Source organism: Anolis carolinensis, chromosome 1 (genome assembly GCF_035594765.1).
Source record: "Anolis carolinensis isolate JA03-04 chromosome 1, rAnoCar3.1.pri, whole genome shotgun sequence".
Taxonomy (NCBI): domain Eukaryota; kingdom Metazoa; phylum Chordata; class Lepidosauria; order Squamata; family Dactyloidae; genus Anolis; species Anolis carolinensis.
The window spans coordinates 144,418,143-144,445,488 of NC_085841.1; the positions used below are offsets into that span (position 1 = coordinate 144,418,143).

Here is a 27,346-nt window from a genome sequence, read left to right on the forward strand (position 1 = left end):
ATCTGATATTTCCTGTCCGGTCACCTCATTGTTTCAATAGCTCCCGCCTCCTCCTCTCTGATTGGCCCGAGGGGGGACAAAAAACGGCTCCCCATTGGGCCAGCAGAGCAAGGCGGGAAACGAAAGCCCGCCTCGTTCAACCTCTCAGCCTATCCGCGATCAGATGGGCGGGGAAGCGGGGCGGGAAATTCAAAGGGCTGTCAGACCGAAACATTGTATAAATATGACTTTATTTGAAACATATGTTACGCTAGTAGATTGAATGATCGCTATTAGCGTCCTTTTCAGCTGAATTGCTCAATAAAAACTCCTTGGCGGATTTTCCTTCAACTTGGCGGACCTTCTTCATTTCAGGCTTCAGGTTGTATTGCGGCTTATATTCTTCTTTTGGCTTCGCCAAGGTCCGTTCCCTCAGGACCGGATCGGCTCTCTCCTTAAGGGGCCCGATCCCCCAGAAACGCGGTCGACAACACTATCAAGACATTTATGAAGACATGAGTGCCATCATGCTTGACTCATTTGGTGAAGTGAATATAGAATTACAATCTAATTCCTTATGACCTCTTTTCCCTTTAGGCATACCAAAGGAATTATTTAGTTTACACCCATTGGAAGCACTTGGCAGTCACCTTTTGGAAGACAATTCTCAAAATACCCAATGTTGTTCATGTTGACTGAGAAATAATTGGAATTCTAGTCTCCTTGCCAAAAAGCTTTTCCATGTTGTGCCTGTTGCTTTTCTAGTACAATCCTCCTTCCTTCTAAAATGCACAGTTTTAAGTTGTTTATTTGACGTGTATACTTCCCTCATCAAGGAACATAGCATAAAGTGGGGTTAAATCTCCATATTCATAGGAAGAATCTCAGTGTTTTCGCTAATGAGAATATCCCATTTTCTTGCTGGAATGCTGATGTTCTATTAAATGTAGTTACAGAGAAGGTTGTCTGTGTACCATCACACATTACAAAACAGTTCCTATGTGGGATGGTGGTATAGTAAAGGGCTGCAATGAGAAAGGATCTGCTTGGAATTTCCAAGAGCTGTAGGAAAGTCACTGACCATACTGGGCAAGCTGGGTTACTGGTCTGAGGAAGGAAGGAGGCTTCCTATAAAAATTGAGTGTTTCCATACTGGGTAGGAATCATGCAGCACTCCAGGTATCATTGAATAGTAAATCCTTGCATTCTTTGCCATTGGCTATACTAACTAGAGTGGCTAGAAGATAAGATTTAACAATATTTGGAAGGCCATGTACCCCATGAATATACCATGATCTTGCAGCAAAGCTCAAAAAAATTACCCTTTTTGGAAATACCCATAGTTCACTAAGGGATTTTGGAAGTTACAGTCCAAAGAAATAACTTCCAAACTCTACCCAATAATATGTTGTCTGGACAATTGTTATTATATTGTATGCACAAGATTTGCATCCAATATGGGATCCAAGACCAGGTTAAGTTAAGCCAGGAGTGGGACTTCAATATTTATATGGCTGCTTTTAAACTCCAGTTCTTGTCATTTTAATAGTTAACTGTGTTTGGCTGGGTGGCGCAGCAGGTTAAACGGCTGAGCTGCTGAACTTGCTGGCCGAAAGGTCACCGGTTAAAATCCGGGGAGCAGAGTCAGCTCCTGTTGTTAGCCCCAGCTTCTGCCAACCTAGCAATTCAAAAACATGCAAAGGTGAGTGGATCAACTAGTACCGCTTTGGCAGGAAGGTAACGGCTGGCCACATGACTTTGGAGGCGTCTACGGACAATGCCAACTCTATGGCATAGAAATGAAAATGAGCACCAACCCCCAGAGTCGGACATGAGTAGACTTAATGTCAGGGGAAATCCTTTTTTTACCTATGTTGGCTGGGACTGATGAGACCCTGAATCCCACTGACATCTGGAGATCAGATTCCTTACCTTTCATTTTAGGGATTTTTAAATGTTGTGCTGAGAAAGAGCATTGTGCAAGAGTTTCAGAGTTACAGTAGGTCACACCAAATATGGCGGTTCAGGGGACCAATGACCAGACCACACTGATCAGTTGAAACTGATAAGATGCAGCTTAGCGCGTTTAGGTTATTTCTCAGCAAATTTTTGAAGCCAGGTATACAGTGACAATTGGCCTGAAGTTTCATTTTCCTGAACTGTTGTCAAAGGTATTGCTTTTAAAGATCTGAACAAATTTAACGAAACTTGAATTCAGCTGGCCTTTAGGACATAGGCCCATCTACCCTGACCATTTAATTCGATGCTAGCTTCATAAAGACAACAAAAACCTGCAGAAGCACAAAAAAGAAAGCATGCTGATGTTCATAAATGCTTTGTGTCATCACCATCTGGGCGTCAAACTGGTTCCAGGATTTCCTATGTAATCATCTGCATAGCAAAACTACTTTCTTCAATGCCGTTTTGAAACTGCATTAAATGATCAGTATAGATAGGGCCGCAGATAGCTGTGGGGAAAAGGAAAGTGGATAAAAAATTATCAATAATGATCAGCAATAACTTTTGGTTGAGAACCTGAAAGACTGTTAAATAATAGCCACAATATGAACACAGGGGTTCATACATTGACTCAGAGCTTCTTTCATATTGTCTCCCTTTCCCTTCTCTCCCTCCACACACATTAGTGGTGTAGCTTTCTCCCATTTAAACTAATAAATGGGGCCCCTTGTGGCACAGTGTGTTAAAGCGCTGAACTGCTGAACTTGCGGACCGAAAGGTGCTAGGTTCAAATCCTGGAAGCAGAATGGACACCGGCTGTTAGCCCCAGCTCCTGCCAACCTAGCAGTTCGAAAACATGCAAATGTGAGTAGGTCAATAGGTACCGCTCCGGCAGGAAGGTAATGGCGCTCCATGCAGTCATGCCGGCCACATGACCTTGGAGGTGTCTACGGTCAACGCCGGCTCTTCAGCTTAGAAATGGAGATGAGCACCAATCCCCAGAGTCAGACGTGACTGGACTTAACATCAGGGGAAACTTTTACCTTTACCTACTATATACATATACTAGCTGTGCCCGGCCACGCGTTGCTGTGGCAAAGTATGGTGGTATGGGAAATAAAGTATTGAGGAATTGGTGGTAGTTAAGGTAAAGGGTAAAGGTTTTTCCCTGATATTAAGTTCAGTCGTGTCTGACTGTGGGGGTTGGTGGTCAACTCCATTTCTAAGCCGAAGAGCTGGCGTTGTCCGTAGACTTCTCCAAAGTCATGTGGCATGACTGCATGGAGCGCCGTTACCTTCCCACTGGAGCAGTACCTATTCATCTACTCTCATTTGCATGTTTTTGAACTTTAGGGTTGGCAGAAGGTGAGGCTAATAGTGGGGGCTCTGTCCGCTCCCCCAGTTCAAACTTGCGACCTTTCGGTCCAGAAGTTTAGCAGCTCAGCGCTTTAACACACTACGCCATCAGGGGATATTATTTCGTAAGGGTTGTGAATATATATAGATAGATAGAAGATAGATAGATAGAAAAAGATGGAAGAAGAAGATATGTATATGTGTATATATATATATTTAATGGCAGTGTATTTCATGGGGTATGTGTATATGAATGCATCCATGCATATTTCTTGGTGTGTGTGTGTATATATATATATATGTCAATATATAGGTACATATTTCATGGCAGTATATTTCATGGTGTGTGTGCATATACTGTATATATGTGTATGTGAATGTCTGTGTATGTATATATAGGCAAGTATACATCATTATATGTAATATTTATATGTATAGGAGTCTACAGTAGAGTCTCACTTATCCAACATAAACGGGCCGGCAGAACGTTGGATAAGCGAATATGTTGGATAATAAGGAGAGATTAAGAAAAAGCCTATTAAACATCAACATTGGTTATGATTTTACAAATTAAGCACCAAAACATGTTATACAACAAATTTGACAGAAAAAATAGTTCAGTACGCAGTAATGCTATGTAGTAATTACTGTATTTACGAATTGAGCACCAAAATATCACAATGCATTGAAAACATTGACTACAAAAATGCGTTGGATAATCCAGAACGTTGGATAAGTGAGACTCTACTGTATATTGTGGCAGTCCTGTGGAGGCAATGTGCCTTTCTCTAGGGGGCGGGGCCCTCAGGCCTCTCGCGCTCAGCCCCATTGGCTGCCTCTCAGGAGGCAGGAGCGCGAGCGCCGGCCGTTTTCTTTTTTTTCTCTCTCTCTCGCTCAGCTTGAAACCTATGCGGCCCCTCCGCCCCGCGCTCCTCCAATCCGTTGCTCCACCAGTGCGTCGCTCGCGAGATCTCCCCGCCCACCCCGTAATCCCGTCAGCCAATGGGCGAAGCCGCCGCCCGGTCCACCTGCGACTCCCGCGGGAGCCTTCTCTCTCTCTCTTGAGGGAAGCGGGCGAGAAAGAAAAAGCCTGCCCAACCCGTTTGGTTTTGCGGTTGCGCGTGCGGTGTGAGGAGGCGTGTGTGCGCGTGCGCGTGCGAGCGCGCCCCGGCTCAACTAGCTGGCTTCCCCGGTCTACCCTTCTCGTCCTTCTCAGTTCCCGTCCCAACCAGCCCGGCCAGTTCTGCCACCCCCTGACTGCCAGACATGACACAAGAGTACGACAAGTAAGTGAGAGCGTGAGGGAAGGAAGTGGGGAGGGGAGGGGGAAGGGGAGAGTGGGCTGTGGGTCAGCGTGTTCCCAGGAGGAAAGGGTGCCTCCTCGGCCCCCTTCACACCGCCTTCTGATTGAGTCAAGTTCCCCACGGAGCCTCCTCTCCATCTCTGGATGGCCATCTCTCGGGAGGGCTTGGATGGTTCCCTCCTGTAGGTGGTTTTTGTTTTAATGTGTTGTCGAAGGCTTTCATGGCCGGAATCACTGGGTTGCTGTGAGTTTTCCGGGCTGTCTGGTCATGTTCCAGAAGCATTCTCTCCTGACGTTTCGCCCGCATCTATGGCAGGCATCCTCAGAGGTTGTGAAGTCTATTGAAAACTAGGCAAGTGGGGTTTATATATCTGTGGAAAGTCCAGGGTGGGAGAAACAACTTGTCAGTTTGAGGCAAGTGTGAATGTTGCAGTTGGCCACCTTGATTAACGTTGAATAGCCTTTCAGCTTAAAGGACTGGCTGCTTCCTACCTGGGGGAATCCTTTGTTGGGAAGTGTTAGCTGGCCCTGATTATTTACTGTCTGGCATTCTCCTGTTTTCTGAGTGTTGTTCTTTATTTGCTGTTCTGATTTTAGAGTTAGACCTCACAACCTCTGAGGATGCCTGCCATAGATGCAGGTGAAACATCAGGAGAGAATGCTTCTGGAACATGGCCATACAGCCTGGAAAACTCACAGCAGCCCAGTGCTTGAACTGCTGCGGCTCCGTGCTGGGAGTGTTCTCTTTTTGCCTCTTAGGCAAAGCAGGCGAAAGACCTTGTCAAACTACAACTCCTAGGCATCCATAACATCGAGCTAGGGCAGTCCAAGGCTGTATCTATTATTATTATTATTATTATTATTATTATTATTGTATGACACAGCAAACAAGATAGATATGCTGGATTTCGTATCACAAAATCACAAGTCGAACACTTCCCAAGTGTCTAGGACTGTGTGATGTATATTATTATTATTATTATTATTATTTATGTCTTACCTTCTCTCTCCAGACAGAGACTCAAAGCGACTCACAATTCAGACTATTACAATACAAATATTAAAACAGTATTAAACAGCATTAATATTTTTTTAAAAATCACGTTAAAACCATGAAAGCATATAAAACTACAGCACCTCTGTGAGGGAGCAGTATGAGGGACCTACACGGCCCTATATCCCAGGATCTGATCCCAGATTCTCTGCTTTGAACTGGATTCTATGAGTCTCCACTGCCAGATAATCTGGGCTCAGATCCTGGGATATAGGGCAGTGTGCGTCAAACCGCATCCATTCTGTAGTGCCCCTGACGTGGTTTTCTTCCTTGGGAGTCATCCTTTCTAAACTTGGGAGCAGGTGCCACTTGGGGAGGAGGAGGAGGAGGAGGAGGAGGAGGAGGAGGAGGAGGAGGAGGAGGAGGAGGAGGAGGTGGTGGTGGTGGTGGTGGTGGTGGTGGTGGTGGTGGTGGTGGTGGTGGTCAAGCCAGTGGAGCTTCTTTGAGCTCTGTGTTCTTCCCTAAAGAGAAGCACCACTGAGACCCCTCAATGTATTATATTTGTGGGAGGCTTTACGATAAAAAACCCCATGATTTCTCTTTTTTCTTTGGATGCCAAGTAGGAGAGGGAGATGAGTTGGCTTCAACACTCACAGGCCGTGGCAGATACTTACTCCCGATTAAATAAATCCAAGTCATCATAGCAGATATATCCACACTGTAAAATGAATGCACTTTGACAGTATTTTTTACCTGCCATGGCTCAGTGCTATGGAATCATGGGAGTTTTAGTTTGACATGGTCTTTCGCCTCCTTTGTCCAAGAGTACTGTGTCTCACCAAACTACAGCTTCCTGGGTTCCATACCTTTGAGCCATGGCAGGTAAAGCAGTGTCAGGTTGCATTCATTCTACAGTGTGGCTGCATCCTAGGACTCTAGAGGCCACAGGGTTCGAATCCCAGCTTGGACATGAAAATCGACTGCATGGACTTTGTTTGAGTCACACTGTCTCAGCCTCAGGGCAGGAAGCACAGCTCTCCCCCAACAAATCTTGCCAAGAAAATACCACAACGGTTACCATGTCAAAAGTGCTTTAAAGGCACAGGACAAGGATTCTCAAGTAACATAGGAAAAGGACTGGAATTGGTACTGAGGTGATAACTTTTGGAAATGATCTTGCAGAGAAAATCTGCATTAGTTTCAATGGAGGGGATGGTTAAGTGTACCCATTTAAATCAGCATTTCAGCTCTGGAGAGCTGAAATGGCTTCACTTTTGGCTCAATCCTATACAAATTTCTTGTGATTAGGAGGCACAGTTGTAGAATACTGTCCTTTGTCAAATATCAAGGTGCTTATGAAGTGCCCATAATGCTAGCATGTTTGTGGACTTTCCAAAATGTCAGGGTATTTGTGGAGCAACCCATAGAAAGTGCTGTGCTCTTTGATTTCAGGATGTAAATTTATGCAAACTCATATTGATGCTTTATACTTGAGGACTTCATATCATTAGGCACTGCATCCGAACAAATGGCTTTGCATCCACAAAAGTTGAAGCAAAAATATTTTTTTAAAAATTGTTTTCTTTTCATCTTTTACTCCTCCTTCATTCCTCCTTTTTATTTCTCATGTTGATATTTACATTGTGTAGTATGGCATGCCTAAAAGAAATACTCATCCCCACACGCTTAGAGTTTCACACTTCTGTTGGGATTGCTCTGTTTCCACTTGAAACCCCAGGGAGAAGCCTTTGGCTTTGAAACTTGGCACCTCTTGTTTGGATCACCTCCCCCTTCTTTCCCTCTGCTGTCTCTTGAAATGCTGAGTGTGCCAAAGAATTCCTGGTTTGTCAGGAGGAGCTTTAAGTCCCCTCCCCAACTTTCAAAAGGGCTGTGTATCAGAAATGCCCCAAAGTCCAGACCCTCTTGCCTTGCCCAGGGCTTTTCTTTCTCTGGCTTCCTCTAAAGAAGGAACCTAATGAGGTGCTTGTATGTACTTCTCCACCTCCTTTGAAGGAGAGGACAAGGGCTGGGCTATGAAAGAGTTGCCTTCACTGGGGTGTCATTACTTGAGTCACGCCTCTGTCTCTCTTTTAATGGCTTGAATACTCCTACTCTGATTTTTAATAGGGTTTTTTCTTTGAGTGCTTCAGACTGATGTGTAATTAGACTGTGATGTGTAGATTTGTCCTGTGGACCCTCTTTTAATGCCCTACTGGAGAAAAAACTGATGGATTTTTATGAAACTCATCCTCCGGGGAAGGTGGATTTGTCTAGGTAATCTGGTGCATCTTTTAAACAATGTTTTCTCCCTAAAACTGGGAAATTTGGGAAATGACATTAATTTCCAAATGACAGTTCTGTTTCTCATAGTGTGCCTTTATTCCAGATTTCAGGGGCAGTGTTTTATGCCAGGATGCTCATATTTTGAAAAAGTGGTTTCTTGGCCATCAGTATCATTAGAATACTCGTATAAAGGGTAAATTGACTTGCATACCACCTTCTTGTGGGCAACCTCCTTTGTTGGTTCTTTCCTTTTTTCCAGCCTTGTGGCATAACTTTGGCATTTTCTGGAATCTGTTGAAATACGTTGTTGACAGTTGAGAAACAGAGAAAGGCAGTTGACTTGGAGAAATGTAGCTAGAATAGTATAGAAATAAATTAAATGTCTGGGCTAAGGTTATAATTACAATGTTTGTTTCAGAGTACTTTTTGGAGATATATATCTCTAATACTGGATTTAGAAAAAGTGGTATATTTTGTCTTAGAAGCTTTAAAAGTAATCTGATGCTTCAAGAAGCAAAATGCTATGCATGGAACTTGAGGAAAGTAATTGTTGATCAACCCAGTGCTGCCTGTATATGAACAACCATTGGCATATGAGAATCTTCCTGCTTGGCAGTACTGAGTCTTGTGGGACTGCCAGGGTGATTTGCAAACAAAGTAAAAGCGTCTTTTCATAAGAAGGCATTCAGCAGCACTCAGGTGTACCATGCTCTGTATTTCACTGTGTATTCTACCTGAAAACCGAGGACCAGCCATTGTCGAAGCTTTTCTTTAAGAGTGCATTGGTGTTGGATGACAGTATTAATACGTATAATGATGTTAATCCTAGTAAAGAGTTATCTTGACTTTTCAGAACTGAAGAGAGATATCCTGCAAGTTCACATGAAAAAAACGTATTCTCCATTGCAGTGATCCCAAGAATATGGAGATTACTTTGGGCATCTGAGTATACATGCAATCCTATGGATGTACATTCTGAAGTGGAACATATGGGAACCTAAGGTTCTAATCCCATGGTCCCTGGGATAGCATAGGATGTAGTGGAAATCTTTTGCTGATGACAGAAATAGGGTTCTGATCTCATATATCTCACCACCTCTTTGCTGTCCCTTTCATAACCATCATCTCTCTAGCCTTGGGAGAAATAGAGTAGATAGATTTGGTTGGCAGAGTTGGAGATGTTCTGGATAAGCAATATTCAAAACCTATTCTCTTCACACCTCAGTTTAAGGAAAGATTAGATCAGCTATAGACATGAGTCTAAATAAATGTCCTGACATTGCTTGCAATGGTGGGGGATGGGGATAGTTTTTTCTTTTTTTTCTTTTTTAAAAAAAATGATTTTATATTCTTAAATCTGTTAGCTATTAACCATGTTCTTCCTTGTTATATACATTGTTGTTTCAGGGCACAGTATATACTTACAACAGGAAGATTTGCAACTTTAATATATCTCCCCCTTCATATTACAACATACCAAGATGTCTTTTTAAATTATGAGCAATGTTATATAAGATTAAAAATTTGAATTGTCACCAAAGTTCATAAAGTAACCTTTTGGAATTGTGTCCTGATGTTGATGCTTATTTTTTCTCCAGATCAGAATGTAAAACCAGATTCTGTACATATGTGGTCTATGTTTAGTACAGCTATTTATAAGCATAATTGCTAAATTCTTTATTCTCATTAGTAGTAACATGAATTAGAGTAATAGAATAATAGAGTTGGAAGAGACCTCATGGGAAACTGGTATGATGAGACCATCCAGCTTAGTATTTGACAAATATCTCTCTGTTTGGGTTATATCTTTCAACTCTTTCTTGCAAACTGTCTAAGTAATTGCTTTTGCCATTCAGATATGAAACCTTCTCTGGGACTCAATTGAGTCTGTTCTTGGAGAAGTGAGGAATTGAATCTTCCAATTGCTCTCCGCCTTTACTGCATTCTTAATTTTGTAACAATTATAAAAGGAAACTGATTTTCTAAAGCAAGAAAGAAGAGGATTTTAATACCACTTTTACAGCACGAACAAAAGACAACCGATTGACATGTTGAATAACGAACTGGATACCAAGAGACCACAAGTGGCCCTTGGGCAGACCTCGCACTTGATGGGACAAACCAATGGTTGAGCTATTCGTCCAGAAATAGCTCAACCATTGGTGGTTCATATATTTTAGTAAATGGTATATTTATATGAAGCCCAAAGGAGTGGATTGATTACAAATCGGATAGGACTTAGTGTTGTATATATTCAGGTTGATTATGACATGGCAATCCTGTCATAGGATTTTCTTGGCAAGATTTATTTGTAGGAAGTATACCATTGCCTTTCTCAGCCTGAGAGAATGTGATGTATCCAAGGTCACCCAGTAGGTTCAATCTCTGTTGTCTGAGTCCTAGGGTAAACATACACTGTAAAAATAATGCAGTTGGACACCATTGAACTTCAATAACAGTGTGCCATGGTCATTAAAGTGCTGTCAAACTGCATTAATTTTACAATTTAGGTGCATCCCTAGTTTAACATGTGGACTGTTCACATCACAATGGTTCTTGGACCATTGTTGTCTCAATAAAAACGTTGCTGTATTGTGGATTTGGGGTTTCACCCATCAGCAATGTCTTTCCTTTTTATGTATGCAAGATTGCTCCGGATTGAGGATAGGTTTGACTCTCCAGATGTTGTTCAGCTGTGTAACTACTTCACATCATTTTTTTTAAATGCCATATAAAAGTTTTCACATTGGAACATTTTGCTTGAACCTATTGAAAGTATTAATCACTCTGCTTTTATTCAAGGAGGGATGATTATAGATTTACTGAAGCAGATTACTGATCAATGAAACATTTTTTAAATTTCCCAGTAACTCAGTAACTAGCCCTGCTTAGCAAGGTGAGCAGTGACAAAACCCAATGACCGAATAAAATTTCATGGGAAAAAGACAAACAGATTTTGCACTGTGAGACTTCTGTATTACATTATGTCTGCGATATGCAGGATACTGACTGGTGTAATGTTTTCTTTTTCTCTCACCCCCTCCGCCCTTTTTGGCAACTTATTGAAGCAGAAAACAAACCAGTAGTTATGAAGTAATTACATGCACAATAGAAGACTTATTTCAAGATCTTGCTAAATGCCATTTAGTGTTGTGTTCACAATTCACTGTGCCAATAGCCTCTTCTGACTCTAAAACCAGACACAAGACAGCTGTCAGAAATATACACATTTTGCTGTCTTTTTAAAAGCCGAAAATATGGGTTCATTTTCCCTAAAAGAACCTGCAGTTCTGTGAAGGAATTGAATTACTGCCAATGCTCTGCTTTGTTGATAGCTGTAAAGATAATTCTTTCTACACCCTCTTTTAATCTGAGTTAGGTTGCCTTTCAGGCATTTGTGATTTTATTTGGTGGTGTTGCAATGAGAAAACAGTTGTTGTTTGCCAGTTTATTGGATTACCAGATATTCAACTTCAGATCTGAATAAGGATGTACTTGTATTATTCTTTTCCCTAAAATTTAGGCTGATCACATCTCTGTGTTCGCATTCCCCCCACAGCTAACTCCTTTCTACTCTTCCCTGACTTTCCTTCCCATTCAGTACCTCTCTTTTCTTCACATATCTTAGGTTTACTTTGCACAAAATGGGTTTTGTTTTAAATGCAGGTATAAAGGAAACAGCATTTATTCTGGTTTATCAAGCCAATTAGTCCAGATGTATCTGCTTCACTTTGAGTTTACCAAAGATCATGTTTCTGATCAGTGTTTGTGATCCAAACTAGATAAAGTACATAAAATGGAAAAATTATGGGGCTCAAAGCAATTTCCTTTTAAAAGTGATACCTACTTTAGTAACATCTTTTTAAAAAGTAATGTGGTCTTGAGGAATTCATGGGAGCCAGTGTAGTGGTTAATGTGTTGAAGTGTGACTTGGAAAAATGAGAGTGAGACATGTTCATATTGGTCTAGAACAGGGGTTCTCAATCTTTTTCAGTTGTGGAGTCGTTTTTGAAGCAAGAGTTTCTTGTGGAGCTCCAAGAAATGTTTATATATTATATTATATATGATGTATATATATCAAGCATGGGCAAACTTCCTGATGGATGGAGAGTATTTGTGTGAACTAATTGGGAAAAAGCATGAACAAAATCCTATGCACACTACACATAATCTCATTTATATCACAAAAACCAGGGGAAAGAAAAGAAAATATTTAAAATGAAGAACAATTTCAAACAACATAAGCTTAACAGTATTTCAGTGGAAGATCCCAGGTGCCATCCGGTCAAACTTCCTCCTGCCATGCAGAAAGAACACAAAACGCCCCTGGCAGATGGCAATCCAGCCACTGTAGTAGTAGTAGTAGTAGTAATAATATGAATAGGAGCAACCCTAGGGGCCGTCAAGTTCAGCCCCCTTCTGCCATGCAGGAAAAGCACAATCAAAGCATCCCCCAACAGATAGCCACCCAGCCTTTGTAATAATAGTAATAATAATAATGATAATAATAATCATCATCATCATCATCATAGTAATAGAAGCAACCCCAGGGGCCATCCTGTTCAACTCCCTTCTTCCATGCAGGAAAAGCACAATTAAAGCATCACCTGGGAGGTGGGAGGGAAATAGGGTTTTGGAAGCAAGTAAGGCAAGGAAAAAAGGCCTTTGGAGGTGAGGAAGGCAAGGAAAAAAGGCTTTTTGGGGTAGAAGAGGCGAGAGAAATAGGGTTTTGGAAGCAAGCAAGGTGAGAGAAGAGGCTTTTGAGACCAAAGGGGCAGGGGGGAAAAAGATTTTTAGGGGCGAGAGGGCCGAGGGGAAAAGGTTTTTGGGGGCAAGAGAGGAGGGGGAGGAGGAAGAGCAGGAAAGAGGAGAGAAAGTTGGAAGGGGGAAGAGGGAACTGTGGAGTCCCTCAGTATGTTTTGTGGAGCCCCAAGGGCTCCGCCAAGCACACTTTGAGAATCGTTGGTCTAGAACAGGGGTCCCCAAACTAAGGCCCGGGGGCCGGATGCGGCCCTCCAAGGTCATTTACCCGGCCCCCGCCCTCAGTTTTAGACTTAGGCTCACCCAAAGTCTGAAATGACTTGAAGGCACACAACAACAACAACAACAACAATCCTACTTAACTTGACTATCTCATTGGGCAGAAGCAGGCCCACACTTCCCATTGAAATCCTGATAGGTTTATGTTGGTTAAAATTGTTTTTATTTTTAAATATTGTATTGTTCATTCATTTACTAATATTGTGCTATGGTAATAATATAATATATTGTGTATACATATAATATTGATAATAATATTATAATGTAGTACAATATAATATTTAATTATTATGGTATTTCTACCCCGCCCTTCCCACCCAGTAGGGGACTCAGGGTGGCTAATAATAATATTAATACAATGTAATAATATTGTATAATATAATAATATTAATTATATATTAAATGTAATATTACTAATAATAATATGGTACAGTGGTATAGTACAATATAGTAATATATAATGCTAATATTGTGCTATGCTAATAATATAATATATTGTATGTACATACAACTTGTAAGCTGCTCTGAATCCCCTTTGGGGTGAGAGAGAGTGGAGTATAAATTTAGCAAATAAATAAATAAATAAATGATTGTTGTTGCGGGGTTTTGTACTGCAAATAAGACATGTGCAGTGTGCATAGGAATTTGTTCATTTTTTTTCAAATGATAATTCGGCGCCTCAACAATCTGAGGGACCATGAACCGGCCCTCCACTTAAAAAGTTTGAGGACCCCTGGTCTAGAATATCAGTATGCTAAGGGCTCTTATTGCACTCAGAAACTAGATGAAAGGACAAAGTTTAATTGTTTCTACACTGCAGAATTCATGCTGTTTAACACCACTTTAACTGTCAAAGCTCAGTGTTATGAAATCCTGGGATTTGTAGTTTGGAGCCGCTGTGCGTCTTGGTCCAGTGAAGACTAAACCCATAGAAATACAGTTGGAACAAATAACCCCTATAGAGAGGGAACGGCGCTCTAAGTCTAAAGCCTAAGTCTAAAACTGAGGGCAGGGGCCAAGTAAATGACCTTGGAGGGCTGCATCTGGCCCCTGGGCCTTAGTTTGGGGACCCCTGTTTTACAGTATGAATTTTCCGCTTCCACCCACCCGACCGGTTTTTTTTCTGATCGATCAGGGGAATCCCTGATGTCAGAGACCAAGAAGAGCAGTCTGGGGGCCCGCGCACCTCAGCCAATGAGAGTGCGAGCTTCTCTTGTGACATCTCTCCCCGGCTAGCCAATGGGGGAGATGGAGGCGCGGCAGCAGGAGAAACAAAGGCAAACATATGTTTTTGAAAGGATTATGAGTGACCCTATCCTGGGTCCATTGTCAAGCGGCCTGGTGAGAACCCTCGGGCCCTGCAAGCTGGATTTGTCCTATTGACAAGAACGTTGAATAACAAGTCCCTTGAATAGGGGTCTGACACCTGGATGTCAGTTCCGTTGTCCCAAAGTCACTAGTATCAGTGATCTCGATGGGATTATGTGATTCAGGATCCGGAGAGAGGAAGGTGGCCATGTCTTGGTAAACTGCAGTGCATCTGTCCTCCGGAGAGGGGATATGCCATTTATGAAAGTTGATTAAAATGTCCAAAGGTTGCTCAACTCTTAAGTGGTCTGTCTATGTCCTCCGAAGCTTAAGAAAGAGTCCATTGTGCTATTTTCAGATGATGATCATGATAAGTCCATTGAGTAAGGATATGGGCTTGGGGGAGGCTAGTGGCACCTAGGTCAAAGGAATGCTTGGCCAGAGTTCACAACGAGGTCGCTTTTCTTCATTTTATAAGAAATAATAATAAAAAACATATAATAAAATGGATAGAAGACACATATAGGACTTAGAATGGGGGAGAAAGGAGATTCAGCATTCCCATTGTGTTGGGAGACATACACAAGTTTCATCCATGAGATTTTCAGGGGGCTTCGATCTCCCCTGTGTTTCCTATGGGGGACAAAGCAAGGGGTCCCCGAGGTTTCCAGCAGGCGAGAGAGAGGCTTTGGCGTTCCCCTAGAGCTGGGAGACGGCACAAGGGATACAAGGGGTTCATGCAGGAAAGGGAAAGGGGGGGGGGTCCTTGATTCCTTGGGGGTTCATAAGAAGGAACAAGGGCAGTTTGGATCACATTGCCCATGCTCATTCATAAAGGGGAATTCATTCATGGAAAGGGAACCAATTCATCCTGGCAGAGAGAGACTGGGGCCATTGCGGCAAAAAGCAAGATAGCAGTTTGTTTTTAAAAGTGTTTCAGAGTGAAATGGAATTGGTCCGGAGCAAATCCGTGAATCGCAGATATGGAGGTTTTGCGGGCTTCCGTATTCGCAATTGGCAAAACCGCATTCCCTTGCTCCCAAGTTCATAATAAGGCCGCCTTGGTCAAGCCAGCATGGATCTGTGGCTTGGAAAGGGGTTTATTGTCAGTTTTTTAGGTTGTAAAAGAAGAGTGCAAAGGGGAGCTCTTTTGCAGGCTAGAAGTGAAAGGGGAAAGCAGATACAATTTATTTCTCTGCTTAAAATGTAGCAAAGGACAATGGAGCCTTAATTGAGAGCAGCTGCCTGTGGCTTTCAGCTATTGTACCTGCTTTGAAGAGGGGACTGTTTCTGAGTGACTGGAGCTAGTTTGGAGTGGAAATTCTATGAGCCTGTGGAACTCCTGGCAGTGATCAGCTGGGTGTCAAAGCAATGTGAGTGCGGGGGCTGATGTGCTCAACATCAACTGCATAACTGCTCCATGACTCTACCTGGAACAGTTAAAAGCCCTATTGCCTAGAGACAGTTGTGTCTCCCATCAATGACTTCTCCAACTTGATTGATCTTCAGTACATTTGCCCCCATTCAGTCTCTCACTGGAGGCATCAGTAAATGCATTACTTCATCTAGATTTGATGTCAGGGCAAAATATCATATTTCATATCATATATGGACATCATAGTAACTGAACCTTGGATAGTTGTACTGAGCACTCTCAAACTTCATTATGTATACAAGAGAAAATTTGTGGAATTCCAAGAAAATTGCTAGTGGAATAAGCAGCACATCTCTTTCTCCATCTGGTATCTTCCTCCAGGGTAGAGGTTCACTGCATCATCTCCCATCCCCGTATCACACAAGCAAGCATAGTTCATGTTACTAAAAGGCTCAGAGAGATCTAGGGGGCTGAACCCAGTTTTTAATGTACTCAGCATAGACTTAAATAATTGATGGATGCTTGGTAAATTGACACTTATTTGTAAATTTCACCAATTCTACTCTAGTTGGGACTAAATTACATTTAGCTGAGAATAATGTTTGCACTTCCTTGTATTGCCTAATACAGCTTTGTCAACTAGGGCAGTTTCAACCTTATAAGCAAACTCAAAACTTGATTAATAAGAATCTTAAAAAGAGGTGAGCATTCTGAGGCCCTCCAGATGTTGCTGAGCCCCAGATAATTGCCAGTAAGGGTGTGTGTGTGTGTGTGGGGGGGGGGGGGGGGGGGAGGAATGCAAAGAACTGTAATTCATTAGGTGAATATCCAATATCCATGTAAATCTAAAATCACCCATGGCACTGGGGGATGCTCAAAATTGGGCAACCAGTCTTTACTTTCTTCCAGATGGGTAATTTAGAGTCTGTAATTTTCCATCATTTATCCAATTGTACATTCCTTTGACCTCCTATTTATTACTCTGTCACTACATTACACAGTAGTGGTGTAATCATTGCCTCCTTTAATGAAACAGAAAAGTCCCTTCCATCATTGAAGCACATCTATTTACTAATGTAACTTGCATTACTGTAATTTGTCTCAATTTATAGAGAGCAGTCCTTTAGTTGAAGGGTTGTTTGAATAAGAGACCTCCAAAATACCTTTTCATCAACAGCTTGACTCTATCCACCTCTTTTCATTTTTTGTTATGAGTAATGGCATCTCAAAGCCTAAACACCCTAAAAACACCAGATCCTCTTTTATCGTGGAAGCTAAGCAGAGTCAATTCTAAGCAGTACTTGGATGGGAGACTAGCAACGAATACCAAGGGCTGTATGCTATATTTCTGAAAGAACTGGCAGGACTATGTAGGAGTGCAGTTTTGCCTAAAATGTCAGAGTAATTTACAGCGCAGCAGCAGTTGGATGGAATCAGTGGAACGCAGAACGAAGAGACATCAGAGACGTTGGTAAAACTATATACAAAGTTTTACTGTAAGCAGTAATAAACAAGACAAACAGACTTGCAGACAAACACAGGACTCTCACTCTAGGCAAACAGAACTCATCTCTGCTCAGAATAGAACTGAACTGATGCAATCAGCAAATGCACACACTTGTGTCTGGACACTCCCCAGTTCCAGCCACACATCAAGGTCATCACAGCTTCTCAGTAATTAACTCTTTCCAGACTATAGCACACTCTGGATAATGCAATCAGTATGCAATACAGACAAGACACAAATTTCATTTAAACACTACCAATACACAAATCCCACATTAACATAGAAAACCCTATGAAATGTATGGGATTGCTCTAAGTTGACAACTGACTTGGAAGGCACATACACACCATGCCATCTCATGATAGCACAATAGCTTCAGTTTGGTTATTCTGGCTTCTAAGAAGAGTTCAGGTTTGATTTGCTTTAGGGCCCATTTATCTGTCTTTAGCAATCTGTGGTATCTATAGAACTCTCCTGTGGCACTACATTTTGGATGAGTTGATTATCTTTCTGTCAGCCTACTTTACAGTACTGCTTTCGCTGTCCTACATAGAAATCAGAAATACAATGTCATGAACTTTCTTTTGGTACTCCGTGATATATCATTACATTTGAGGGTGGTACCTTCATATCTACATTTCCAAGTCTTAATTTCTTTTTATTTCTTGACTATAGTCTCTGTTTTAATTGATGATGGCGCCCAGATACATAAAGACTTAATTCATTTTAAAAGAATGTAAATCATTTGTGATCATGATTTTTTGGGGGGTTAATTTTCAATTGTAACTGTACTTTTTGTCACGACCCAGGCTACAGAGCACCAATAACCATACGCAGAGGCCAGATTCTATCTAATATCTTTATTAAGGAAATATATAAAGTTAATAAAAGCAAATGTAAAAGTTAGTCCAGAAGCAGACCTTTCAGGAAAGGTCAAAATTAGTCCAAAGAAACAATGTCCAATATGAAATATTAAGGTCCAAAGTTGTAATCCAATAACCGAAACACTCACTTTGCCAGGCAAAGTGAGGGGAGATGACAAGGTCCTTTAGTCCATGAACTTGAGCAAGGCTAGGAAATAACTTGATACTTGAAACAAGGCTTGAATCGTGGAACAAGGTAACGAGGAACAAGAACAAGGTCCGTGGAATAACTTGGTAAAATCCGTGAAACAAGGCAAGGTTTAGTCCTGGGAAACAAGGCAAGGTCCGTAGGTAAACAAAGGCTGGGAAACAGGAGCGAAGGCTGGAAACAAGGACAAGGCTTGAGCAGGAACGAGGCTTGAAGCGGAGCGCGCTGTCCAGACACAACTCGCTCCGGAGGCTGACGAATTGACTCCGCAAAGTTACTCCGCGGGTAAAACACCTATATAGAGTCTAACTTTCCCGCCGAGAGCAGTTCTCTGGGAACCAGAAACGAAAGCTAATCTCTGAGACCAGATGTTTGACTCCTTAAAGATTCTCATGGAAAGCAGGCTTAATTGGCTAAATTCTTAGCAATTATTCTAGCACTCCTGCGCGAGGCCGCTTCCAAACCTCTCTGTTGTTTACAAAACTCATGGCGAGAAAACACAGGAGATGTAGCCTCAGTGTTTGTTTGACATACTTCTGGAACATAACCCTCTTGCAGGTGCAAGGTTCCCAGATCTGGCTGGGAAGAATCTGTCTGGGAAGAATCCAGTTCTGACTGGGAAGGTAAAAAACCCAAGTTTTCTTCTTCATCAGGCATCACAATGTCATGAGCAGGACTACAAGGCCCATAGGTCATCACACTATCCCCCTCCTCAAGCCCCCTCCCAAACTGGGACTCTCTCCCCGAGGCGCGAGGTCGTGGCTTGGCGGGATAGGTCTGATGAAAGCGACGGGTTAGATCAGGAGCATGGACTGTGGAGGCGTCTTCCCAAGAGCGTTCCTCAGGGCCAAAACCCACCCAGTCAATGAGATATTGCAGGCGGCGGCGGTGAAAGCGAGAATCCAAAATGTCCTGAACCTCGAACTCGTCCTCCCCATCCACCAAAATAGGGACGGGGGCCGGCCGGTCTACATCTGGCCGCACACCATCCGCCGGAAGGAGCAGGGAGCGGTGAAACACTGGGTGAATGCGCATTGAACGCGGAAGTTGGAGTTTGAAAGTCACGGGGTTTAATTGCGCCACCACTGGATAGGGGCCAATGAAACGGGCATCTAACTTCCGGCAAGGGCGATGGGAGGGCAAAAAGCGAGTGGACAGAAAAACCCGATCTCCTACCTTGATTTCGGGGCCCGGCTGGCGATGTTTGTCCGCGTGACGTTTATAGTCCTCCTTGGCTTGTTCCAGTTGCTGGAGCAAAAGTTGTTGCACCGCTGTGAGTTCCTGCAGCCAATCTTCTGCTGCGGGAACTTCTGAAGTTTCAATGACAGGGGGAAAGAAACGTGGATGGAAGCCGTAGTTTGCAAAGAACGGCGTTTCTTTTGTAGAAGCCTGGACTCCATTGTTGTAGGCAAACTCCGACAGTGGTAACAGAGAAGCCCAATTGTCCTGTTGGTAGTTTACATAACAGCGAAGGTACTGTTCCAAAGTGGCATTGGTGCGCTCCGTTTGCCCATCCGTTTGGGGATGATGAGCTGAAGATAAACGAGAGTCTATGCCCAATAGTTTTTGTAGTGCCTTCCAAAAACGAGAGGTGAATTGGGATCCACGGTCTGTGACCAAACTCTTGGGCAATCCATGTAGTCTGAAAACATGTTGGAGGAATAAATCTGCAGTCTCTTGGGCCGTGGGAAGGCCTTCACAGGGAATGAAATGGGCTAACTTGGTGAAAAGGTCCACCACCACTAGGATCGTGGTGAATCCACAGGAAGGTGGTAAGTCAGTGATAAAATCCGCAGAAATTATTTCCCATGGGCGAGATGGGGTAGGAAGGGGGTGTAGAAGCCCTGAGGGCTTCTCCCTTCTTATCTTGGAGCGCTGGCATACTGGGCAGGTGTTGACATATTTTTCCACATCCTTGCGGATCTTGGGCCACCAGAAATCTCTTAGGATCAAATGCATGGTTTTAAATAGTCCGAAATGCCCTGCTGGTTTGCAGTCATGACACAGACGAAGTGCTTTTTCCCTGCCCGGTCCGGGTGGGATATAAACATGATTTCTATAGCAAAGCAGTCCATCTTTAAGCGAAAAGGGAAAATGCAGACCTTGACGAAGTTGGTCCTGCGCCCAGGCATCTGCTTGCTGACTAGCCCTGATTTCTTGAGCACAGATGGGTCCTGGAGTAGAGGGAGTTGAATCAATGGGAGTGGATTTGGTGTTCCCCACTGTGAGCGTGGCAAAGTTCTCGGGTTGTAGTAGTTGGGATTCAAAGGTCTCCTTGCGTCCTGCAGCGTATTCCGGTTTACGTGACAGGGCGTCTGCTTGCTTGGTTTGGGCTGGGGTCACATAATGAATCTGGAAGTTGAAACGTTCAAAGAATAAAGCCCAACGTTGCTGCCTCTGATTTAGCTTGCGGGCAGTTCTTAGATGTTCTAGATTCCGATGATCAGTGTGGACTTCAATGGGAAATTTGGCCCCTTCTAGCCAATGTCTCCAAGTTTCAAAAGCTGCCTTTATGGCTAATAGTTCTTTTTCCCAAATGGTATAGTTCCTCTCTGGTGCGGTAAGTTGACGAGAATAATAGGCACAAGGATGAAGGTGATCTCCCACCGGTTGTAGGAGCACAGCCCCAATTGCCACATCAGAGGCGTCCGCTTGCACCACAAAAAGGGTTTCAGGATCTGGATGCTGAAGGATTGGCTGGGATGTGAATAATTTCTTTAGTTGCTGGAACCCTTTCTCTGCTTGATCAGTCCAGCGGAAGGGCTGTTTCCCACGGATGCAGCTGGTGATTGGGTCAGACCAGCGGGCAAAATCTGGAATGAACTTGCGGTAATAGTTCGCGAACCCCAAGAATCGCTGCACCTCTTTCTTGTTGGTTGGCGCCCGCCATTCCAATACTGCTGAAACTTTTGCCGGGTCCATGGAGAGCCCTAGAGGCGAGATGCGGTACCCCAGGAAATCTACCTCTTGTAGATCAAAAGCGCATTTTTCCAGCTTGGCATAAAGTCCATGATCCCGCAATCGTTGTAACACCATTTTAACGTGGTTCTCATGTTCTGATTGTGATCTAGAAAACACCAAAAAATCGTCCAGGTAGATGATCAAGAACCGATCTAGATAGTCCTGAAAAATGTCATTGACAAAATGCTGGAACGTTGCGGGAGCTCCACATAATCCATAATTCATAACTCGGGACTCGAATAATCCGAATTTAGTCTGGAAGGCGGTCTTCCACTCGTCCCCTTCTCTGATGCGAACTAGATTATAAGCCCCCCGTAGGTCCAGCTTGGTGTAGACCTTGGCTCCTCGAAGTCGGTCTAATAGATCCGAGATTAAGGGCAGGGGATAGCTGTTCCGCTTAGTGATATTGTTCAATGCTCTGTAGTCCACCACCAAGCGTAATTCCCCTGACTTCTTCTTCACAAACATCACTGGGGAGGCGGCTGGGGATTGAGAGGGTCTGATGAATCCCTTGCGAAGGTTTGTCTCTATGAATTCCCTGAGAGCCTCTTGCTCTGGTTCAGTCAGGGAGTAGAGATGCCCTCGCGGGATCGGGGCCCCCTCCACCAAGTCAATGGCACAGTCATAAGGCCTATGTGGGGGTAATTTTTCGGCTTCTTTTTCATTGAATACATCCCAATACTCGGAGTACTTCTTTGGCAAGGTGATAATGGGCTCGGTGTCTGTGGCATGGCAGACCTTGGCTACGAGGCAATGGTTTTGGCAGTACTTTGAAGCAAACTGCAGTTCTCTGTTGGACCAGGAGATGCTTGGGTCGTGAAGTGTCAGCCATGGAATCCCCAAAATCACAGGGAAATGGGGAACCTCAGTAACAAAGAAGGAAATCTCTTCCATATGTTCCCTTATCCACATCCTGGTGGGTTCCGACCACTGGCTTACGGGGCCCGTCTTGAGAGGGCGGCCATCGATGGCTTGCACCACACGGGCATTCTTGAAGTCATGATATTGTAATCCCAGAGAGTCGGCATACTCTCTATCAATGAAATTGTTGGTAGCTCCTGAGTCTATCATGGCGTGGATCATGACGGGTCCCTTTTTTGCTGACCATAAGGTGACCACTAGAAGGAACAGGACCCCGGTTGGCGGCTCTTGAATGGGTTTCTTGACCGGGTTGGCGAGCCTCTCTACGCCCGGTCGTTGGCTTCCCCCGCCGGCGGTGTGCCAGCCGCCTCAGACGTCTTCGTCTCCGTGGAGGACGCCGCCGCAAGACGGGCGGCGGGCTTCCCTTTGGCTGGGCACTCTCTGGCGAAGTGGCCCCCATTCCCGCAATACCAACAGAGATTTAGGCGTTGGCGGCGGGCCTTCTCGGCGGCATCTAATCTGGGACGCACATTGCCCAACTGCATCGGCACCTCCTCGCTCCCTCTGGGGTATGGGGATGGTGGTGGGGGTCTCCACACTGGACGCGGCTGAACGCTGGCGGGAGCGGGGGGTTTTGCCCCAGCTCTACCGCTCTGGCCTCGTACCCACTGTTTCCTGTTGGCAATCATGACTTCAGCCCGTAAACATTGATCGATGAGTGCTTCAAGCGTTTGGGGAGGATCCACCTTGGAGATTTCCTCCAGCATTTCAATGTTGAGACCCTCCCGAAATTGTCCTCTGAGGGCAACATCGTTCCAGCCGGTGTTGTGGGCCAGCACTCGGAACTCGGCTATGTACTGAGACATGGGTCTGTCTCCTTGGAAGAGGCGGCGGAGTTTGTGCCCGGCTGCCTCCAAATTGTCCTCGATTCCCCAGGTCGCCTTAAGGTGGTCCAAGAAATGTTGCGCTGACCTTAGATGTGGGGAGGCTTGGTCGAACAGAGCCGTCGCCCAGTTAGCCGCTGGCCCGTCTAGGAGACTGTAAATCCACGCCACCTTGATGTCTTCCTGGGGAAACTCGGCATCACGGGCCTCTAGATAAGCTTGGCATTGGCGACGGAAAACATGAACCTTAGAAGCTTCTCCAGTAAACTTGGTTGGCAACGCCATGGCCGGAAGACGGATTCCGCGTTCCTTCAAACCCTTTATTTCCCCATCCTGTGCATTGAGCTTATCACGGATTCGGTCCACCTCATCCTTGTCGATGGTGTAGGTAAGCGGCTGCCCACCCGGCACGGTTCCGGTAGACATTCTGGCCTTGGTTAATTGGTGCTTATGGGTGGCGGAGTCAAACTGTCACGACCCAGGCTACAGAGCACCAATAACCATACGCAGAGGCCAGATTCTATCTAATATCTTTATTAAGGAAATATATAAAGTTAATAAAAGCAAATGTAAAAGTTAGTCCAGAAGCAGACCTTTCAGGAAAGGTCAAAATTAGTCCAAAGAAACAATGTCCAATATGAAATATTAAGGTCCAAAGTTGTAATCCAATAACCGAAACACTCACTTTGCCAGGCAAAGTGAGGGGAGATGACAAGGTCCTTTAGTCCATGAACTTGAGCAAGGCTAGGAAATAACTTGATACTTGAAACAAGGCTTGAATCGTGGAACAAGGTAACGAGGAACAAGAACAAGGTCCGTGGAATAACTTGGTAAAATCCGTGAAACAAGGCAAGGTTTAGTCCTGGGAAACAAGGCAAGGTCCGTAGGTAAACAAAGGCTGGGAAACAGGAGCGAAGGCTGGAAACAAGGACAAGGCTTGAGCAGGAACGAGGCTTGAAGCGGAGCGCGCTGTCCAGACACAACTCGCTCCGGAGGCTGACGAATTGACTCCGCAAAGTTACTCCGCGGGTAAAACACCTATATAGAGTCTAACTTTCCCGCCGAGAGCAGTTCTCTGGGAACCAGAAACGAAAGCTAATCTCTGAGACCAGATGTTTGACTCCTTAAAGATTCTCATGGAAAGCAGGCTTAATTGGCTAAATTCTTAGCAATTATTCTAGCACTCCTGCGCGAGGCCGCTTCCAAACCTCTCTGTTGTTTACAAAACTCATGGCGAGAAAACACAGGAGATGTAGCCTCAGTGTTTGTTTGACATACTTCTGGAACATAACCCTCTTGCAGGTGCAAGGTTCCCAGATCTGGCTGGGAAGAATCTGTCTGGGAAGAATCCAGTTCTGACTGGGAAGGTAAAAAACCCAAGTTTTCTTCTTCATCAGGCATCACAATGTCATGAGCAGGACTACAAGGCCCATAGGTCATCACACTTTTACACTTTCTTGCTTGACTTTCTACAGCAGCTGTTTCCGGTCTTTGCTATTTTCTGCAAGTGATATGGTATTGTCTGCAGAAATTATTGATATTTTGCATAATTCTGACTCCTCAGAATTAAATAACCCCTGGCCCATTTCTAATCTTGCTTTTTTGGACAAGGTTTTAGAGTGAGTGGTGGCTTCTAACTCCAGGGATTCTTGGATGAAACTAATTATCTCGATCCCTCACAGTCTGGTTTTAGACCTGGTCACGGAATGGAGACAGCATTGGTCGCCTTGGAGGATAACTTCCGCAAAGAACTAGAGGGGGAGTGTGTCCCTACTGGTTCTCCTGGACCTCTCAGCGGCTTTCAATACCATCAATCATGGTATCCTTCTGGGTCAACTCTCCGGGATGGGTCTTGGGGGCACTACTCTGCAGTGGTTCTGCCCCTTTCTGGAGGATTGTACTCTGGTGATGCTGGGGGACACCTGCTCGGACCCCTGGCTGTTGACCTGTGGGGTCCTGCAAGGTTCCATTCTTTCCTCCATGCTTTTCAACATCTACATGAAACCACTGGGTGAGGTCATCCAGAGTTTTGGAGTTGGGTGACACTCTACACGAATGACACACTACTCTACTACTCTTATCCACCCTGTTTCAAGGAAGCTCCCCAGATCTTGGACTGGTGTCTGACAGCTGTGATGGACTGGATGAGGGCTAAAAAGCGGAGACTTAATCTAGACAAGGAAGAGGTCCTTCTGGTCAGTCGTGAGGCCAATTGGGCTATAGGGTGGCAACCTGTGCTTGACGGGGTTATACTCCCCTTGAGGATACAGGTCCACAGTCTGGGGGTCCTCCTGGACCCAGCGCTGACACCTGAAGCTCAGGTGTCAGCAGTGGCTGGAAGGGCTTTCGCACAGTTAAAACCTGTACGCCAGCTGCGATAGTACTTTTAAAAGCCTGACTTGACCACAGTAGTAGCCTTAATTACATCTAGAATGGATTACTGTAACTCACTTTACGTGGGACTGCCTTTGAAGACTGCTCAGAAGCTGCAGTTAGTGCAAAGGTTGGCAGCCAGATTACTAACTGGGGCCAGCTATAGGGGGCATGCCATGCCCCTATTAAAGCAGCTTCACTGGCTGCTGACAAGTTTCCGGTCCCAATTCAAAGTGCAGGTCATTATCTTCAAAGCCCTACACGGTTCAGTTCCTTCCTATCTTTGTGACCGCATCTCCCCCCTATGAACCGGTACAGGTTCTAAAATTCGCCGGGGGAGGCCCTACTCTTGGTCCCACCTCTGTCTCAAGTGCGGTTGGTGGGGACGAGGGAGAGGGCCTTCTCGATGGCACCTCCACTTTGGAACACCCTTCCCAAAGAAATTAGACTAACCCACACATTTCAATGTATTCATAAATATTTTAAAACATGGCTTTTCAAGCAGTCCTTCAATCAGGGTTAAAATTAATTTATTCCTGTGGAATCGTGCACTTTGTTTGACCCGGGTATTTACATGACTAAAATTGACCATTTTATCCACAGCTATTGCTGCATTTTACTGAGCATTTTAATGAAGTGGGGTTTTATACTTTTAAGTACAGTAGAGTCTCACTTATCTAAACCTCGCTTATCCAAGTTTCTGGATTATCCAAGCCATTTTTGTAGTCAATGTTTTCAATATATCGCGATATTTTGGTGCTAAATTTGTAAATACAGTAATTACAATATAACATTACTGTGTATTGAACTGCTTTTGCTGTCAAATTTGTTGTAAAACATGTTTTGGTGCTTAATTTGTAAAATCATAACCTAATTTGATGTTTAATAGGCTTTTCCTTAATCCCTCCTTATTATCCAAGATATTCGCTTATCCAAGCTTCTGCCAGCCCGTTTAGCTTGGATACGTGAGACTCTACTGTATATCTATTTTTGTTACTGACATTATTATTGTTTACCATTGTTATGTGTATTACTGTACTTGTCCATCAATAGAGAACATGTAGATAGCAGGCTGAGCAGCAAGCACACAGCGCCACTTGTTCAAAGTCTTCTCCACTAGAGAGAGATGTATTGTGTGCCTGCTTAAATGACAGTCATCTTTTGTAAACAGACATATGGACATGCAAGTAGGTAAATATGTCTCTGCTGTAAGTTGTTTTTAGTATTTTTTATGTGTAAGCGGCTTTCCTGAAATGTAATTCTCTATGAATGCTGTGGCATAAATTTTCATACGCAGTATTTCTCAAATGCCTGCAATGAACTGAGAATATCGTATATGTATGTATCTTTATATGTCCAATCAGCATAGATTTCTGTTGCTCCTCCTTCCTCTTTTCTCTTTTCCTTCATGGGTTGATGGTAGCTTGCGTTTTTGTAGTTCCAATTTTCTCAGCAATATTTTAAGCTGTGTTCACTTTCTGTCGTAAATACTAACAAATCTTTGTGTATGCTCAAATTAAACAGTGTTTTGACTGAAATGCCTTTATCAGCCAACCAAAATGCACAATATATGTTATCCAAGGTTTGAAAGCCTGTATGATGTATGAGTGTATTGGTTGGCCAATAAAGTTGTCAGTCTTGGGTGGATTGTGGATTTTGTTGTATTCATATTCATGTTAAATGGTTTAAAGCTAGCTCAGTCCATTGATAGGAATAACGAACGTGCTCAGCAACTTCTTACAAGTCACGTTTTAAATGCTAACTTTTCCTAATAATATTTGCTCAGAGATGAACTTCATGTTAGCTTGGGGAACAAAAAGGTCATCTGAATACTCTTGGTATCCAAGGAGTGCTGTGCAAGCCAGATCAAGGGGAAATTTACTTGAGTGGGTCACAGGCTCCAAAATTCCTCAATCAGCATGAGATTTTTTTTCTAATGATAATTGATAAAGAAGAAAAAATAGATGCCTCTCTCTCTGTACATGTGCAGCAATATAAATTCAGTGTTCAAATTTGAGAGACTCAACCCACCTCTGTCTGTTTGTCCTTAGCCATCATAACAGTGCATACCCACCACAATAGTCTTGCTTAT

General features: G+C 43.7%; 1 protein-coding gene across 3 annotated transcripts in view; it reads left to right on the plus strand.

Annotated features, from left to right (window-relative positions):
• Nucleotides 1-4,420: 4,420 nt before the first annotated feature.
• Nucleotides 4,421-27,346, plus strand: part of grhl1 (grainyhead like transcription factor 1) — an 80,557-nt gene continuing 57,631 nt past the window's right edge. Inside the window, exon 1 of one of the 3 annotated variants that reach the window (XM_003215382.4) lies at nt 4,421-4,580. In XM_003215382.4, coding sequence (XP_003215430.1) covers nt 4,561-4,580 — 20 coding nt within the window. In that variant the 5' untranslated portion in view covers nt 4,421-4,560. Of the gene's footprint in view, nt 4,581-6,084; nt 7,866-27,346 lie in introns of those variants that run through there. The other 2 variants (XM_016996598.2, XM_016996607.2) reach the window with 2 other exon arrangements.